The sequence below is a fragment of the Pimephales promelas genome, chromosome 13 (genome assembly GCF_988280905.1).
Source record: "Pimephales promelas chromosome 13, fPimPro1.hap1.1, whole genome shotgun sequence".
NCBI lineage: Eukaryota > Metazoa > Chordata > Actinopteri > Cypriniformes > Leuciscidae > Pimephales > Pimephales promelas.
This window is the reverse complement of record NC_142781.1, coordinates 15,708,260-15,722,635: the sequence shown is the minus strand read 5'-3', so window position 1 is coordinate 15,722,635 and position 14,376 is coordinate 15,708,260. Positions and strand designations below refer to the sequence as shown.

Sequence of the window (14,376 nt, the reverse complement as noted above, 5' to 3'; positions counted from 1 at the left end):
TAAATAAAAAAAATACACGCATTTTTAAAGCAATATTATTATGCGGCCTATCATCTGGAGTGGTGTTTCCAAAGAGAGAGAGAACAAGAACAAACAAAATAGAGAAATACAAAAGAGAAGACAGCCAGACTGATAAATGAGACTGTACCTGGCCAGCTGCAGGCAGATGGAGTAGACTCCCTGTCTGGTCTCGTAGTCCACCTCAGACGGGATGGAGTCTCTCTGCATGACGTTCACCACCAGACTGAGACAGAGACAATGCACCGCTGAGATAATTAATGACTAAAATATAGACACATTAAGACTACATAATTATCAACGAGCAGAGGAAATGTGGATAAAAAGTAGACGACTACCTGAGACCCCCCGCTTTGAGGAAGTTCTCGCAGAAAGATTTGACACTGGTCTTTGCCATTTCATCATCAGATGTGGGCATCAGCTTGGAGCTCAACACCTAAGAGAACAGATGGAGGTGAGAGAGGAAGTGATTAGTATATTTAGTATATATTAGTATACTTATATTATATAAGAATATAGTATAAGTAGTATATATATATATACAAAACCATTCAAAAGTTTGCGGTCTGTAAGTGTATTATGCTCAATAAGGCTGTATTTTATTTTTAAAAATACAGTAAAACAGTAAGATTGTGAAATACTATCAAATTATAAAATATTTGTGTTTAATCTGAATGTATTGTATAATGTAATTTCATTCCTGTGATGACAAATCAGATTTTTGTCTTCAGTGTCGTATGATCCTTCAGAAATCAATCTAATATGAAATACCATTTCTTATTATCAATGTTGTGCTACTTAATATTCCTGTGATAAATAGAGCAGCATTTATTTGAAATAGAAATGTCTTATATGATTATGAATGTTTTTTAATAAACGTAATGCTTACATGGGGAACTCATTTTTTTGAACTGCAGTTTATACAAAATAGTATATACGTACAAAATAGGTACAAAAAATGTGGTTTAGAAACGTAATTTTTTTTTGTTTGATAATTTCTTCGAATAATAACTTTCATAACAGGGTTGAATGAATGCACTTGACACATGCAATCAACACAATGATGCGTATAAAAACTGAGAGGAATGACTGAATGGCTCAGTCAAACAGGTAATCATGCCCTTAAACACGTGACATTGATCCAGAAGTTGACATGTTGGACTATTCAAACAAACAGAAAAACAAAGCAATGTTTTGAGTGCCATATATAGACATTACACTGTTTTAGCCTATGACCGGCTTCCATATTGTCTCTGCACATGAAAATGAAATATTAAAACTTCAAGATGAGAAATGCGTGACAAACCTCCAGGTTATAGAGCACTCTGAATGTAGACATGCCCGGGGCAGAAGAACGAAACAGAGACTCCAGGATAGATGCTGCACTCTGCTGGTGCTGCTGCTTACTGGACAGAGACGGAGACTTCGAGGCCTGAGAACCAGACCCCAGTGTAAACAGAGTTTTCTGATGAGACAGAGAGAGAGAAAAGGGTATTTACTGTCTGCCAAAAAGCACTGTCTTCTGCGAGCATCCTTCTAAAAACAAAACGGTGTCACGTGACTGTTACGGCTCTTAGAAATGCTGAGTCATCCAGCCAGGGATCACATCTGACTCTATTTCCCCTAAACTACCAGTTACACCAACTCATTCTTTACTATTACACATTTCTACATATACATAATAATAGTAAAAAATTAAATAATTTTAATCATGTTATGTTTTGATCACACACAACCAAAGTTTGAGGTCAATATGATTTGATGATTTTTTAAAGAAAATTATTATCAGTAAGGGCACATTAAACTGACCAAAAATGACAGTAAAAACATTTTTAATGTTACAAAAGTTTTCTATTTTACTGTTCTTTTGAAAGTTCCATTTATCAAAGTATTGTGGAAAAAAATGTAGCATAAAAATATGTTTCAGTAACACTATTTTACAGTGTCCTTGTTTCATATGTTACATGAACATACCGTAGTAATAACAGTAAATTATGTATAATTACATGCAATTAACCCTCAACCAAACCCTAATTATATCCTAACCCAATAGTAAGTACATGTAGTTTATTAATATTACTCAGTACTAAAATATAGAATTACATTGTAACAATGACACCTTAAAATAAAATGTAACCTGTTTCTTGACACTGAAGACTGGAGTAGTGATGCTGAAAGTTCAGCTTTACCATCACTGGAATAAATTGCATTTAAAATATATTAAAAAAGAAAACAGTTATTTCACAATGTTACTGTTTTTACTGTATTTCTGGTGAAATAAATGCAGCCTTGGTGAGCATTTTTTTTCTTCAAAAACATTTTTTTTTAAAAATCATACTGGCCCCAAACTTTTGAATGGCAGTATATAGTCGTCTACAATATATATATTTTTTTGCTTAATAAAAAATGTAAGGATAAGTCATTAGATCAATAGATTTTAAGAACATGTGAAACATAAAAATTCAGAAACAAATTCAGTACTATTTTGACTATATGGAAAAACAAATCTGCAAATATTATTCAATTTTATTCAAAGTCAAGGAGAGGCATTCGGTACCTGGTGACTCCATACGCTGGACTCTTTTGGCACAAAGTTATCAAGGGCATCCTGCACCTCTGGGTCTGTCGGGATAAGCAGCAACAACTTCCTCACACGCAAAGTTATTCTGGATGGGAACAAGATGGTCGTTCAAGTCATTCAAGTCACAGTCATTACAAGTCAAGTAAAAATCACAAAATACAATATGTGGGCTCCCCTGAGAAGCAAAATCAATCATTAAAAGAATAAAGAAAAAACAGCATACCGGTTTGGAACAACATGAGGCTGAGCAAATAATGATTGATTTTAACTATCCCTTCAAATAAATAACATATGGTTCCCACGCCTTGGTTAACTTTAAATTCAAGGTTCCTTTCAAGGACGTTCCAGTTCCAATATCCTCAAATTCAAGGACTTAATGTGGGGACACACTTGTGTCCAACAACAAACGTTGAGGTTTGTAGTACTACAAACATTGTAGTAGTTTCGTGTGCGCGTGAACGTCATGGCAACGTACCACATAAAGTACCTTACGTGGGACACTTGAAGTGTTGGCAAAATAACACATGAGCAGACCAGAGGGAATAATATGGATTTTTTTTTTCCCAGCAAACTTCTTGCACAAAATAAATTCAAGCACCTTCGATGACCTGTATCTACACATGATTATTTTCAAAACATTTTCCAAGGTCTTGAATTTTTTTTTCTTTCAGATTCACAATCTTTAAAGGATTTCAAGGACCCATAGGAACACTCAATTGTCGTAGGTTGTTTACCTGGGTTCCTCCAAGTTAGCAAGCTGATAAAGCATCTCAAAGACATTACACACTAATGCCATGACCACACCAGGAAGAGATTTCTCCTGCAATCACAACACATGAAAGAAAGACATTAATACTTTTATTTAGCAAGGACACCTAAAATTGTCGATAGAGTCTGTGTACCAGTACTTGCACCATTAAAGTGTACTTGATCCAATAAGTATTTGATAAGTCAGATCAGTGTGTGTGTGTACCTGCTCCAAAGCGTATGCCGAGTTGAAGACCCCACTGCTGCTGGAGCTAGCCGAGGCAGAGCTGTCCGCTGAACTGCCTGATGGAGTGCCCGTGCCTGAGCTCTTCACAGTCAGACTCTGCTCATCAGAGAAACCCAGCTGATTCAACAGCTTCTGGTCACGATTCATCGTCAGCTGGAATGCACATTTAACCAGACGACTTAGTACGAGTGCTTACTACAAAGTGCTTGTTTGCTATAAACTTTCATTAAATGTGAAAGAGCTGTATACATTTTTGTTTTTAATTATTCTCATTTTGTGCTCCACAACCATTTTTTTTTTTTGCTCAAAATGAACTCAATAAAAATACCAAACATTTTTAAATATTACAATAAAGGTATCAATATTTAACAGTTATGAATTAACTAAAAATGTGTAATAGATTTGTTACAGTAATTATTTATATTTGTTAATGCTAATTAATAAAATTCAGGGCTCCAGACTAACATTTGAGAGCAGAAGCTCTCAACACACACCAAACGGGGGTGGATTTCAGCAGTGACGTGCAGCACATATTATATATATTTTATATATAATATATACATTTTTCAATTGTAGTCTTTTTTGCAATGTAGTGTTACCTTGCAAAAATAGTCCCATATTGCACACCTTTCAGAAGTTTTATTTTAGGTTTTGATGTCCTAAGAATATATACATTTGCCTCATTATGAAAGCCTCATTATTAATAATGTCTTTGTCTCTCTCAGGTGAGAATCACCTAATTTTTCATGATGGGGCTGGCCTGTTCACGCCCATTTGCATATTGCCTTGGTATTGGCAAACAAAAAAATGTTTTTCACAATATAACCCAATTTACAGATTTATGTGAATGATTAGGCAGGATGATTTTCAGATCATTTTGAAGAAAAAAAAAATGAATAACAATAACATCCATTAATCAAAAGTAATGTGGACGCATATTTCGGATGTGTTTTGTGGCCTTATTTCCGAAACTTTCATTTTTAGTTTTTTTTTTTTTTTTCAAGAACCACACATAATATTCTCTCAAAAATACAAACATGTACATAGATGTTGCTCACATATTATGGTAGCCCTGTTTGTGCTAAATATAGTGTAATTTCACCTGTGCCATTAATTTGTTTATAAGCAACTGAAAAAAGCACAAATATCAGGGGCATGTCAGAACATCTCAAGGACCCCAAAAACACGTTAGGGGACCCCAGGGGGTTAAAGCAAAAACATTAACAAACCACTGTTAATTTAACATAAAAGCAAGCATAGGCTTGCATGCATGGTTTGGCATGACAAAAATAGTGCAAAGTGCGTTCCCTTAATAATTCCTAAAACTCTGCAATCTCACAAAGCTCCGTTATTATCAATGAAGCTGACCGCACAATAAATATTCCATAATGTCAACACTTCGTTTGTTATAATCAGCCAGCATGCAGAATTCAGCACTGAACAAAAACTCAGTTGAGCGGTTAGTGGATTCTATCTTAAATGCATCTCATTGGCCATTGCGTTCAAGAAATCAACAAATATATGTCTGTGATTGGCTACATTGCACAAAGCTGCAAACATGTTATAATATACTGATATATCTAAAAAGCTTCCAATACTCATTTTCTGCAGAATAGATACATGATACCAGCTGCGCTTTCTCGCTCTCTCATCTCTCCGTCTGCGAGTTGACACACAAACCCGCCTCCCCTCACTCCTTTCATTTGCTCCGGATGAATATTGATACCGTTAAAGGGCTTGAATTTGAGTTGAATTGCGCATAATTTTACTCATTCCCGCAGATTTTGTGCTGACACCCAAAGTGCTTACACTGAACTAATTTGAGTTTTCTTCCCACTGCTTATTGCATTTAAAAAGTCAAATACTTGGTGGGTATTCATGTAAACGCACTCAGTTATGTTTTAATGCATGTGTAACAGTATAATGGCTCTGTGTATGAGGTCTTAAAGTGACAGCAGCCTAATATACCTGCATGTCACTTCATGAGATATCTACTGTATATGGCAGTTTTCCCCATGGTATCGATGTCAAAATTGTGGCCAGTGAAAAGTTAGTAACTTTGTAAAACCACTAGCCACAGTGGCTGGTGAGCAAAAAAGTTAATGTAACATACATTTTTATATGGGAAAAACTAAATATTGTTTTATTTTTTGTCATCACATTATACATTTAAATGTGATAATATTTAGAGCTTTGAAGTGGTTCAGTTTGCCACTAGATTTTTCTCCAATGCAACAGAAATGGCAACTCTTATCAGTTGGGCAACGTCTACCTCTAACAAAATTGTTTTGAACTGACAAGACAAAAAGGTCACATTCTGGAGCCCTGAAAAATTCAACTGTTCATTGTTAGTTCATGGTAGCTCAGGGCCATTAAGTACCTTTTGATTTTAATTAATGTTACCCAATGTAGCTAATTAATGATAACAAATCGAACCTTAGTAGGAAAAAAAAAAAAAGAACTCTGAAGTTTAGGGCTTGTTTACACCTGGTCACTTCACAAGTTTTTTCAGATCAGATAGCTATCCGATCGTGAAAACCAGGTGTAAAATGCCCTTTGAAGCACTTTTGAGACGAATTTCGATCTGATCGCTCAAACCACTTCAGGAGTTGATCTGTGACGCATTCCAGATGAAACTTGATAAGTGTAAATACATCTGGTTGTTGAAACCACATGTAAAAATAAAATAAACGTGTGACTGTGTTATAGGCTATGTAACATTATAGCCAGATATGACAGCACTACCGCAACACTCATCGCCGCAGACGAGTAGCTGAGTATCTCTTCAGCAAGCCGATATCAAACTGCTGAAAATGAAACTGAAAGTGTCACAGACACTCAACAAACAATCATCTTCATTAAAAGTAGTGAGACTAAATGATCTTACCAGTGCCGATGGCGCTCTCTCTCCTATTGCAGTCTTTGATCTTGAAATTAGCTGATGATAAATAAAATGCAGCTCATATCTTTTGCTTTCGTTGACGTGAACTCCGCTTAAAATTTAAAATCGAATTTATATTCGTTTTGCGGAGACACATTTACGTGGCCAAGTGTCAAATGGAACCGTTTTAACAAATCAGATAGATATCTGATCCGTAAAAAACAGATGAAGTGACCAGGTGTACACAGGCCCTTCGTCTTCTGCAGGCAGTTATTGGATGTTGATAGTGTCATTGTCGATTAAAACTTAGGTAACACTTTACTTGAAGGGGTGTATAAGACTGGCATGACACCTTCATAACCATGACATGACACATGTCATGAATATGAAGTAGGGTTTATGCATGTTTATGACAACTGTCATCAAGTGTCTTACGGTCAATAATGACATTTTGAATGCAAATATGACATCTTGACATAAACCAATACATCATAACCTGTCAGTGACTTTGTCATAACAACTTGACATTAAATTACATTAAACTGTCATGTGGTTGGCTTTGACATTGGCTGTAATGAGGCCATTATAACTGTGTCATGAATATTTTCCGTGACCTCAACTACAATGGTACACACTGAATTCGTCATTAAAATGTTATAATGTCAAAACCAACCACATGACAGTTTAATATAATGTTAACCAATGAAGCTCAGTGGTTTCTTAAATTTGATAATTAATCTGCTATGTCATGTTTATGACAGGTTGTGTTGTCTTAGTAATCTCAATTGTCATGACAAAGACACTGACAGGTTATGATGTATTGGTTTATGTCAAGGTGTCATAACAAAGACTCAAACAATGTCATATTTGCATTAAAAAATGTCATGACACTAAATGACAGTTGTCATAAACATGCATTAAACTTCCTTCATATTCATGTCATGTCATGATTATGAAGGTGCCGTCATGTTAGTCTTATGCACACCCCTTCAAGTAAAGTGTTACCAAAACTTAAAACTAAAATCATTAACAAATATATTTCTACAACTGAAAATACAAAAATAAAAGCTCATTCAAAATGTAAAGTGCCCCTATTATGCTTTTTTTGGATATTACCTTTCATGTAGCTTTCTATATATCTGTTTGCGATGTAAAAGGTCGGCAAAGATTCAAAGATTGATCACAGTTAGTGTTTGACTCACCATGCTATCATTGGCGAATATCTGCACATTGTCCACCGGACAGCTGAGCTGCTCCGCTATCTTCCACCTGATGCTGCCGATAGTCTCGTTGCTGTGGGCCTGCACACAAACACATCAGGGCCATTTTGATTCATCCTTTCAAATAAGGCAAAGCAAATGACAGTCAGTTGAGTCTACAAAGCAAATGGTGACCTTTGTGTTTGTGAACATCACATTCAGTATCTCATGCCGAATGTCCACCTGCTATATATCAGTGTTCCTCTATTCTCCAAATAGGGATAATGTTTGAATAACATTTTTCAACCCTGCTTACAATCTGTCATAAGTGTGTGTGTGTGTCTGTGTTGCGGGTGCCAGAAGGAAAAGGGGGTTTTGTCCCCAGGAAGAGTGTGTCTGTGCCGTTACCTCCAAGGTGAATGTGTCTTTGGTAGATTCATAAGTGATGTGAAGTGTAACAGGATGGCCGTGGAAAGACGCTCCATGAGGTAGAATCGTTCGAGGAACAGAATACAGGTCCTGAAACAGATTCAGCGGTTCGTTTTGAGTCGCTTTGACCCGGAAACACATTTTCCAATTCAAACCAGTGTGGATGTGTTTGGCTGCCAAAATTTGGCTGCCAAAAGTGACAAAGAAATGTATAGTATTCTTCTCTTTTAAATAGAGATAATATTATAATGATTTCTGAAGAATCATGTGACACTGAAGACTGGGGTAATGATGCTGAAAATTCAGCTTTGACATCACAGGAATAAATTACATCTTCTGAAATATATTCAAATAATATAAAACATATAATGATAATTCTCTTGTTTTTGTTTTTTTACAAATAAAATGTATCACAAACATTTGAACGATAGTATATATTAAATAATTAGTACATACATAAAATATAATGCATATATTAATATAATAATATATAAACTATAATATCCTTAATAATATCAATTATTAAGAATATTTTTAGATATGCTCATGCATATCTTACAGCAATAAACCTGCCACTTCAAATTAGTTTTTATTGAATAAGCATTTCAATGAATGCGGTAATGAACGCCCAAATACGCCACTGAGCCTCATATTACATTATTTACTCAAATTCGCATATTAGATAAAAGTGCTACAGCCCAAAAGCACTTCCTACGCCAAATGTCAGTCAATAACCGACCAATTAGTATCTGTTAGACTGAACAGTGTCAAAATGTCTGCCTCTCTCTGAACACACACAGGAATCAACACCATGTCGGATCACTTTCGCTGTGTCCTGGCATGATTGTTTTCCTGAATGTGCTAAATGATGTGACAGACTCTATGCCAGATTTCAGTACGCAATCGAACAGCTGGAGAAACGGGGAGATGGTGAATATTGCAGTCAACCATCGTTCTACAGCTGCAAGTCTGACAACTACAACACATTAAGACAATTAATAAGCAAAGCCGCCATTCAATGACGCCGTTACGCCTGATTTTTACAGCTTACTGGTTTCTTTGAAGAGACTGACTGGGGCTTTCAAACTGAGATAAACTGTAAGTCATTTAAGATGAATATTAAAGCAACACTCATAGGAGGTTCAATACAGGATGAACTTGAGCGAATAATATTTAGAAGTGTGTAACATGAATGAATATGTGCCAGAGAGTGTGTGTGTATAAGCACTCACCTCTATTGTGATAACGTAGCGCTCTGCCAATAACAGAAGTCTTTCAATGATCACCAGTTTACTGGATCTGAGGACATATGATTATAAATTTCAATGGGTTAAATTTTAACATCAATCTTGATATCAAATTATGTCAGAACAACCTTCAGATCAGTTCCGACTTAAAGGTGCCCTATAATGTGAAATTGAATTTATGTTGGCATAGTTAAATAACAAGAGTTCAGTACATGGACATGACATACAGTGAGTCTCAAACATCGTTTTCTCCTTCTTACTTAAAGCTAGGGTATACGATTTCAAAGATTGTTCATTATTAATATCCTCGTTTAGATGCTGGTTATGGTTATATAGTACAATCCTAACAATATGAATAGAAAAAAGAACGAAAAAAATCCATTCACTCTATTGGCTGTACAGCCACATAAAAGTTGACCAATGAAAGCTTTGCGGCCGCAAACATCGACCGATTTTCAACATCGTATACTACAGCTTTAAATCTCGTTTTTGAAAAAACCCCTGAAAAACAGGCGAATTTCCACATAATACCGACTCTGACGCAATAGTCGGGACCATTAATATGTATGACCCAAAATATTTGCAAATGCCCGCCCATGTTCAGTGACAGACGAGCTGCGCAGTCGAAGCATGGCAGTTGATCAGTGTTCGGATCTACACACGAATACAAAAGTATATTTTAGTTTAGGGATGGGACGGTATGAAAATTTCATATCACGATTATAGTGTCCAAAATAATCGTGATTATCAATATTATCACGGTTTTGTTAAAAATTTATGAAAGTGCTCAAAAAGAACTGATGCTCACACTGAAAACATTTCAACAAGTTTTATAATTGAAATTCAACAAACAACAAATAAAACAAGCCTCTCTATGCCGTTTTTTAAGCAAGATTCTATTCTATGGCATTTGCTTCTTTATAATGCCCGTCGTCAATAGCAACGCATTATTACACGGCGCACTTTCATATCACAACGGACGCGCGCTCTTGTTTCATTCAAACACAACTTGCCGTCTTGCGTCTCCGGTTTTTGATTGTATTGCAAAAATGAAATCAGAGTTAATTTATTGTTTACAGAGTTTGATAATATTGGTGTGATGTATCTTGTCTGGACGATTGTTTTACAAAATGAATTCATAAACAGGTAAGATTTAAAACATTAGCTAATCTCATTATCAATTCAATATGTCCCTGTAATTATGTGGTAAAAATAAAATCGGTTTAATACGTGATGTATCTATACTTTACTATCCCTTAAAATATCACTCTTAATAATGGTCTTGTTTGAAGTTGTTCGTTCGTCTTTGGCTCAAATCCACTTGCTACGAACTTTTCTTCGCGGAAGCTTGACGTCTACTTCAAGTGAGTGACATAAAATGTTTCAACTCAAAACAACATTTCGTGCCCAATTGTTTCCCAGACGTAGTTTTGGTATTAAGGTCAAAGTTAACTTGCCTTGCATTCAGGTGATGATCACACAAGACGACTCGGCAGATTTGAAGTGTTTCTATTGCAGTGACTTTTTGTTCGGCAGACAAGGTGACCATCCTCGATCAAGTTTCCCTCAGGACTTTTGTAAAACCCAAAATATGACCACACCTCAGATTTGGTCCTCTTAAAAGGCTGAAAAATCTCCTGAGCACGGTCACTGCGTTCTGCCATTCCTTCTCGAATAGTAATGAAAAAAAATATTACGTGCTGCGCGCCTGCGTCAGACTGGCCGACAGGATTCAGTGAGTCATTAAAATCGCGATAATCAAACACGGTTTTAATGATAATTAAATTTTGAACGATAATACTAACCGTCAGTGCATTTTATCACGGTTTATCGTGAAACCGGTTATCGTCCCATCCCTATTTTAGTTAATTTGTCCGAGCCTCTGAAGAAACAATGGATTCATTTTATTTTCTCTGGAAATTTTCAACCATTTCACTGACGACTTGTTTCCTCAACTTGCCAAGAGCTGGCCTCGGATCGAGCTGATGTGTTGTTCAGACAGGTAATCTTTCACTTTAAAATCGTTCAATACTGTTTTTGTATCAGCAAGTCAGGCCAGTGATTAAAAATCAACTTCACATCGTTTCTTTTAGTAGGATGAAAAAAAAAAATCGTATAAAATTATAAACAGAAAGAAAGCGATCAAAGAACAATCACAGCGCGAGTTTATCTGGACACTTGCCAAACTCGTTATGAATTCAATGACGCACGTTACACTGCACAACGAAGCTCTAACGTTAACTGTATTTGCATCATCGTGTCTGCTGCATTAGAGAGTAACGTTAGAGAGACTTCATTGCAATGATAAGATCTTCATTCTCGCGATCGACAGACTCACTGTCCTTTGCTTGCTCAATCACAGCAACACTTTATGTGATGGGAATAGACCTAAATATCAACGGTATGAACGGTTTGACCTAAAAATATCAAAATTGAAAATACTGTGGAAACAAAGACACCGACATCTTGGATGCCCTTGAGGTAAGCTAAAACATATCAAAAATAAATTTCAAAGTGAACTATCCCTTTAATGACAAGGTAAATGTGGGATATAAACTGTTCAAAACAAAACAAACCAGACTGCAAGGGTTTGTGCTATTCTACAGGAATTACTGCTATTAGTGATAAAAAAATTAATAAAAAACTGAACAGATTCAAACATTCCCCCTTTTTATATAAATATATATGTTTATTGCTATTGTAATTACTACAATACTGCTATTAATTAATTAATTATTGTACAATTAAATCCCTCTGTTCCAGCATTTGTACTATTCTGCTTGTGTTTTTTCCCTAATTTATTCCTAATTGCAAAAGTTCATTGGTTATTTTAAGCCAATATCATCAGCTGATCTAAAAGCAGCTCAACCAGCCTAAAAACTAGTCCTCGATCATACCTAGATGGAGATTGCACTGAAGTGGCGACCGTTGGCATAGCAGTGGCTGTCAGCATCTTGGTTGCCCGTGTAACAGCATGTGTGAGGGTCGGGCCGCCCAGCGCAGAGCTAGCAGCCTGTGTGTGATATAAAGATGAGTTTCATCACAATTATTATCACATTGGGGGGTGGTGGGGGGTGGGGGGGTGGCGGTGTCATTTCACACTGTCACACTCACTTCCAATCTCTTATAGCAGTCAGCAATGAATTTCTTATGTAGAGATACTGAGTCCTGTAAAAAATACACAAAGAAAAGGTTTATTAATAATGGAGAAACTATGTCTACTGGAATGGCATGATTAATCAGGGTTTGACTGCTGACCTTCTTCATTTTGGGGTTAAGGTTTATGTAGCTGTAGGTAATGATGAGCTGTATGGCTTCATTTGCGATGTCCTCGTCTGGAGATTCCATAGCGATTCTCCAGATGAAGTCCATCCCAGCCAGATCCAATCGCTCCACACACTGAGAGAATTAATCATATTTATATTTTGTTCGTTTTTGCCAGTCTAGACAAAATAATGCTGGATTGTCCCATCAATTTTACTCAGAACAAGCCAGGAATCTCATACCAGTTGTGTTCCCTGGCGTTTGAGACGGTGGTCGCTGAGGTTCACATTCTCAAAGAAGGTCTTGAAGAGGTTAAACCCTGTAAGACATTGATGAAAGCCTCAGAAAACTCATATACTCCCAGTACCACTTCATGCCACTCCACCCCATGGTGATAATGAGGTCATTTTTTTTCTGCGAGGGCAGATTTAGCACAGTAACCACAGTGGTTTCCTGCAGATGTACAGGATGCAATACCTCAGAATGCTATACTTGCTTAATGTTGAATTGCTGTGGTTTTCAGTGGAAGTGGGGAGTGAATTCTGTGGTTGAACTCTTACCATTCATAGTGATCTCGTAAGGTTCCAGCTTGAGGATCTTCTCTTTAAAGAGCTGCTGTTGAACGTCACTCTCTAGATCATGCTGTCCCTTAGTGAACCATTCGAAACACATCTACAATAGGGAGACGGACATCATCAAAACTACCACATAGCTAGTTAACAGGCAATAACAATTTCTACACTACAGAACTGGAAAGCCATTAAATACTTTAATGTTAGCATATACAAGACCCTGTTTACACCTGGTATTAAGATGTGATTTGGGATTTCAACTTTAAAGATCTAAGTTTGGTTTGAAGATGAAAAACCTACAAGCACAATGTTTCTCTCACCATTCCTGTTTTCTAACACGCACATACAGTACATAGTTTTGTGGCTATCAGAGCAGAAACGAAAGCTGCTGCTCTCTGTGTTTTTCCATCGTCTCTGGTTACGTTGAAATGTAAGTTGCGCAAGCTAATTTTGGCATTAGATTAGAAAAATGTACCCTCTCATAGCAGTCCCCTTGAAAAAATCAGGACAGAAGTGGTTGAAAGTGGACTAAAGAGAATAAAACACAAGGTGTAAACGAGAATGTGTCTCTCTTGTCTACTTGTGATCCAATCGACCAAAACGCATATTAATACCAGGTGTAAACTGGGCCTAAGTTGCTAAAAACAATGGCATTTAGCCTTCAACCCAAAGCATGTGGCACTTGCTTTTCTTTTCAAGCACCCACATACAGAGTTGTATAAATGGCATGATTACATTTTTTTAAGGCAAAAACCAAGCCAAAAAAAAAAAAAATAGCAAACAAACAAACAAAGCAAAACACCTCTCGATCCAGCTCGCACACATCCATGCCGGACACCAAGCATTCCCAGATCTCTTTGGCTCTATTCCAGACCAGGTACAGACTGGCCTCTTGCAGGAAGAACGCGAGGAACTTCAAGTGAGCCTCCAAATACTGGAATAATGTGAAAAATAAATAAGATCAGGAGGTCAAAACCCCATGTGAGGCAAAACATGAGTCACCTCTGTAGTCAACAAATATATTTTTGTCCTGTGCTAATTCTTCAGTCACATAACAATATGACTCATCTGTGAACCAGAGAAATTACTCTGACTCAATGACTCTATACACTGTATTCCTTATATAGAACTTTTATTTTATTATATATATATATATATATATATATATATTATTTTATCTATTACATACAT

The 14,376-nt window shown here is 36.4% G+C and overlaps 1 protein-coding gene across 3 annotated transcripts in view; it reads right to left on the bottom strand.

Moving 5' to 3' along the window:
• Positions 1 to 14,376, bottom strand: part of usp24 (ubiquitin specific peptidase 24) — a 70,603-nt gene that overhangs the window by 24,035 nt on the left and 32,192 nt on the right. For 2 of the 3 annotated variants that reach the window (XM_089118523.1, XM_089118524.1), the window contains 16 exons: positions 13,988 to 14,119; positions 13,174 to 13,285; positions 12,856 to 12,932; positions 12,608 to 12,748; positions 12,464 to 12,517; positions 12,247 to 12,362; positions 9,335 to 9,401; positions 8,082 to 8,192; positions 7,677 to 7,775; positions 6,481 to 6,531; positions 3,573 to 3,746; positions 3,334 to 3,419; positions 2,576 to 2,684; positions 1,325 to 1,483; positions 357 to 454; positions 149 to 244 (listed from right to left, as the gene is read on the bottom strand). In XM_089118523.1, coding sequence (XP_088974649.1) covers positions 149 to 244; positions 357 to 454; positions 1,325 to 1,483; positions 2,576 to 2,684; positions 3,334 to 3,419; positions 3,573 to 3,746; positions 6,481 to 6,531; positions 7,677 to 7,775; positions 8,082 to 8,192; positions 9,335 to 9,401; positions 12,247 to 12,362; positions 12,464 to 12,517; positions 12,608 to 12,748; positions 12,856 to 12,932; positions 13,174 to 13,285; positions 13,988 to 14,119 — 1,682 coding nt within the window. The remainder of the gene's footprint in view (positions 1 to 148; positions 245 to 356; positions 455 to 1,324; positions 1,484 to 2,575; positions 2,685 to 3,333; positions 3,420 to 3,572; positions 3,747 to 6,480; positions 6,532 to 7,676; positions 7,776 to 8,081; positions 8,193 to 9,334; positions 9,402 to 12,246; positions 12,363 to 12,463; positions 12,518 to 12,607; positions 12,749 to 12,855; positions 12,933 to 13,173; positions 13,286 to 13,987; positions 14,120 to 14,376) is intronic. The other variant, XM_039692831.2, reaches the window with a different exon arrangement.